The sequence below is a fragment of the Toxotes jaculatrix genome, chromosome 18 (assembly GCF_017976425.1).
Source record: "Toxotes jaculatrix isolate fToxJac2 chromosome 18, fToxJac2.pri, whole genome shotgun sequence".
Classification (NCBI taxonomy): Eukaryota; Metazoa; Chordata; class Actinopteri; family Toxotidae; genus Toxotes; species Toxotes jaculatrix.
The window spans coordinates 9,245,927-9,250,822 of NC_054411.1; the positions used below are offsets into that span (position 1 = coordinate 9,245,927).

The 4,896-nt window shown below is 41.2% G+C and overlaps 1 protein-coding gene across 1 annotated transcript; it reads right to left on the reverse strand.

Moving 5' to 3' along the window:
* Window positions 1-2,110: 2,110 nt before the first annotated feature.
* On the reverse strand, window positions 2,111-4,896 carry socs3a (suppressor of cytokine signaling 3a). Its single transcript, XM_041063097.1, has 2 exons — window positions 4,715-4,896; window positions 2,111-4,111 (listed from the first exon to the last, which is right to left on the reverse strand). Exon 2 carries the CDS (start codon window positions 3,963-3,965, stop codon window positions 3,351-3,353), a length of 615 nt encoding a protein of 204 aa, XP_040919031.1. The 5' UTR covers window positions 3,966-4,111; window positions 4,715-4,896; the 3' UTR covers window positions 2,111-3,350.

A 4,896-nucleotide genomic window follows, 5' to 3' on the forward strand; every position in this document is an offset into this window, starting at 1 on the left:
TGCACTTCTATGCCTTGTGTATTGTGTATACATGAAGCTCAGGCTTAAGGCTTACTGGGAACAGGGACGGTGTGATAATGTTTTTTTTTTTTTTTTTTATGCTCAGCAATTTTGCAGCAGCCAGCCGGTACTTATTTGGTATCATCACACACAAAGGGTGTATTTAATACTCTCGGCCTAATCTTTTACTCACCTCCTTAAAAAGAATTCAACTAGAAAAAATGATTCAGAATGTTGCCCAAATCCTCTGATTACTCAGTTCTCAGTAAAGGCTTTTAGGGTCTTTTTTCCTGGAATATTGTATTTCTTACTGGGAAAGCAAAGACTTTTCCAAAACAGTCTAGTGGCTATAAATACAGATAGAAATAACGTTCATAAAGAGGCATCTGAATGTGCATTTTAACAAAATATGTATCTCATATCAACATATTACTAGAAAAAGAGACATTGTTCTGAACCACTCACAGACTCACAGAGCACAAATAACCTCAGAGACCCTTTATTGTATTGAAACCTCTGCACTGAGCCCCACTGGCTGAGAGGAAACAGTAAAGTGCTGCAGAGGCAGGTAAAGCCGGAGCGCCTTCCCGCAATTATGTTGGATATAAAGGTTATTGCAGATTCCAGTTCATCCATCATTTTAGCAGTTTGCAGTAAATGTGCACGTATTCCTGGCTGTACTCTCTCTTAATATTACTGCACACAGTGCTGGTAATAAAGAAGCCACAGTGCATCTGGGATTAAGAAGCTATTAACTGATTAATAAGTCATTGTAGAAATCATAATCATTAGATTGAGAATTGTTTAACCCTTCGGTTTGTTGACATTATGCTTTACTTATTAAAACCCAGTGTGTAGAAATGTTTTGACCCAGCCTAGACTTTCACCTTGGATGAAGGTGACGCGTTCGAGAAAAGACCATAAAGCATTGTTATTACACCTTAAATATTACACCAACTCAACAGATATGTTTTTTTTCACTCTCACATACAGATGGAAGCCAAACCATCACCAGGAAAGACAGTCATGGAGCACAGGATGCGTTGTTCTAAAAATAATCCTAACAATAATTCACACTGCAGGAGAAGTTCAATGTAATTCATTGTGCAGCTGGTTGGAGAGGAACTGACATCTTTCCTGACCAGAGGTTTTATCTACTTGCACTTTGTTTTAAATACACTTATAGTATTTTATTGCTGGCTGAAGTCAGACTGTTGTCTCACAGCCCATTGTGCAGCTAGACAGACATCACGTCAGGCGTGTTGTTGTTAAACTTAAGAACACGTTGTTCCAAAGAGTTGGCAGCACTACTCTTGATTGCTGGATAGGTTACACGTCTAAATACCCGTCTTTCCATGTGCTTAAGTACACATGGTGACATATTTTTACCTGAGTATTTACTTGTGTACAGGAAGGTGGGGAGGGCACATTTCTTAGAATCTGCATGCATTTAAGAGTCCAATCATGTCATAAGCAGACTGCTGCATCATTATGTATCTGCATGTGAGAGCATGTTAGGTCACGGTAACACCCACAGAGAATTCAGTGTGTCACACCAGAACAAAAGAGTCACTACTTCTCTAGAAGACTGGATTGTTATTTCACAGTTCTCGTATATTTTGTCTGAAGCAGCTGCTCAACTTCTTTGTAAGAGGAAGAAGTTGCCATCTCAGAAAATAAGACTGAGACACTGTTTTGCTCTGCTTGAAGGAGAAACTAAGCTTGTAGCATTTTCTAAGAAACCAATCTTTAATAGAGAAACTTCAAAGCTCTTGATAAATGATATAGTGATAACATATTGAAATGTGTTTGTGATCAGTGTATCTATAAAAATGCCTCAATAAGTAGAGCAGATGGTTCCTGCCTTGAACCCAGATGGTTCAAGGCAGGAGCTTGTGCTTAGTAAACTTTAAGAGAAGATTATTAAAAAAAAGAAAAAAATGAACTCCTGACCTCAGGACCCCCCCACCACACACACACACACACACACACACACACACACACACACACACACACACACAAAAAAAAAAAACACTGTACTAGTCAGTTTTCTCTACCTGTGGAAACAAAGTTTTAGTCATCACAAAGCAAATCAAACAATGAGATCTCATTTCATAGAAAAATAGTGCTCTTTATTATAAATTAATGAAATGTTCTTACGAATATAAATAAGTGCAAAGTTGTATCAGTCTGCTTGCTTCGTCAAACATCTTCAAGCATCCACAGCCACAGTGGTTTGGCTGGCAAAGTTACATCTTTACAAAAGACAGCACAATAACAGATTTACCATTTCATTTTCACTCATGTAAACATCATTTTTAAGGAAAAGATACATCTTTACTCTTCTCCTTGTTTGGAAAAGAGTGATAACATATTTAATACATTCATTTGCAAGCAGTAACAATCCTGTTTGTGCCACAGATACTACCACATCTTTTGGTAGGCATTTCCTCACTGACATCGTACAAAATATTGACTCTGAGGCTTAATAACTGTAGGATTCAGTCATGTTGGTCTTCCAACAAGCTGTTGTCTAGTTCAGGCAAGTTTGGCATAAACACTTCCTCTAAACAGAATTTCAGAAACATATCCTTCTTTCCACTTTTTATGGTCTTAAACTATCTTACAAGATTCAGTTCAAAAGTTAAGCCCTTTCCCATCGTTGCTGGCACAAATATGCACCCAGACGGAGACCAGGGTCCACTCATTAGTACAATAAGTTTCCACTGTCTGTTAACTTCCAGCGTACACTTGGTCAGAGATCCCAGGTTGCTGGATGGACATGTCTAATACATTGAAGAGGGTTAGCATCCAATGTCAGCACAAAAGCCACTCTGATCATCAAAGCCAATCCAGCTTTAATGGATGGATGATTTTCTGAGGCTGATGTGTGTGAGCTTGACAGCCTTCACGGCACATTGGTTAGCAGCAGCAGCAGAAGGAACCTGTGTTTCATCAGACTGTAGACAGCTGACTGTGAACCTCACTTCAGTTTTCAGTAAGTTGTACGTCATCAGTGAGGCAGAGGAGGACGACAGGGTTATCTCTCTTTCATACCACGAGATTACAGCAGAGCTTTCTCTCTTCCCTTTGTGGATTAGTCCTCATCAATCCAGTGTCTCTTCCTGAAATGTGGACCTTAAAAGGCTGATGTCCACTTTTCTCTGAGAACTACACAAATCTCGCCAGATATTCTGCTCCTTTTCACAAGCTCAGTCCTGGGGCTTGACTCTCTTGTCTCTGCTTAATCCTCACTCCTCTGACACAGCACATGTCGTCAACTGAAACCATCCAGTTTCGTTGTTACACTCTTAAGTGTTTGCTCCTTCGAGAGCATCAGTTCAACACCTCTAGATAGGAGAGTCATAATCATTGAGGAACTTCTGAAGAGTAGGAGGAAGTTTGTCTGTTTTAGAAGAAATGTCCAAATGCCCATTGACGGTTTTCCTGCACAAATGCTGCAAGGTGGACAAGCTGCAGGAGAGAGGTTTGATGAGCTCCAGAGGGATCTTCTCTTTTCCACAGTGAATGTAGTATATATTCCCACCACGAGTGTTCCCCTTGCTCTGAGGCATGTAGTAATAGATTAGCTTCAGGACACAGTCAAAGTGGGGAACAGAGCTAATGTTCTTAGGGTCTGTCTGAAGGTAAAAAGAACTTGCGTCATACTGGATGCGCAGATTCTTGGTGCCTAACTCTGTCTTGACGCAGAGGGTGAACAAGTGTCGGTTGTCGGAGCTGTCCCGAATGAGGAAGGTGCCGGTGGTCTCGGCTGCCAGCATGGCGTTGGCCTCCTTCCCGGTGACAGGGCCCAAGTAGAAGCCACTCTCCTGGAGCTTTTGGAGTGTGGCAACTACCATCGGGAACTGAGTCTTGGTGAAAGTCTTGTAACGCTGAGGCAGCCGCATGTTGGAGTCCAAGAGGCTGCTGCTCATTGCGGAGTCAAACTTGCTGTAAGTTACCATGGCGCTGTGCCCACTCTCTAGGTAGCCTGGGTAGCACCGGGCGCCACACAGACAAGAGAAGAAGAGGTGGAGTCAAGCAGAGGTTCAGAGGGTTGTCTGTGAGGGCATGAAGAGGTCAGCTCTCAGTTCGTCTGGAAATGAAACACCTGATGAGAAAAAAGAGGTGAGTGAGTTAGAGCTCAGTGTGGAAAAGATAAATCTCAACTTTAAAATTTGGCTTTAACGTTTAACCCACACATTGACATAATATCCCACATCTGTTTTATTCATGTTGAGCTTTACTAATACTCTTCTACTCCTGCAGCTCTACTGGAAACTATCTTTCCAGATGTGGAAGGTCTGTACATCATGCCTTTAAACATCCCTGGTGATGAGTGGGAAGTTGCCAAGTTTTGTTTTTTTTTTTTTTTTTCAGTTTTTTTCTCATGTAAAAACCAAAAACCGCTCGAATGACTCTTATTCTCCTCTGTTGGAGATGAACTGTGGTTTTCACAATGTGTTTAACTAAAATGCTTCCATTTAAGTTCTAGCCATTTCGGGGAAACTTTTGTGTGTAATCTGCCCTCGGGACTCATGCACCATGGTCAATTCCTGTAAAACAGCGTAATCCTGATTGCGCAATTTACTTGCCACGACCGGCATCGCTTAACAAACTACCCCGCTTAGACAAATGCCCAAGACATTTTTAAGCACTTTTAAATCCTGGCAATATAGAGATTTAAAAAAATATGAAAAAAAACTGTTCTTACCTTCAATGTTTCTCCAGACTCGCTCTAATAAAATAAATCCAAATGCTCAGTCGCTGGATAGGTGACTGTTCACAGTTGTCTTGAGTGTGTCAGGAGGGTGAAAACGCTTTAAAGTTCTTTGGCAGCAAACTTCAGACTCGTAGAGTAGATTTCTCCCTGCTGCCGTGGTGAGCTGAGAGTTA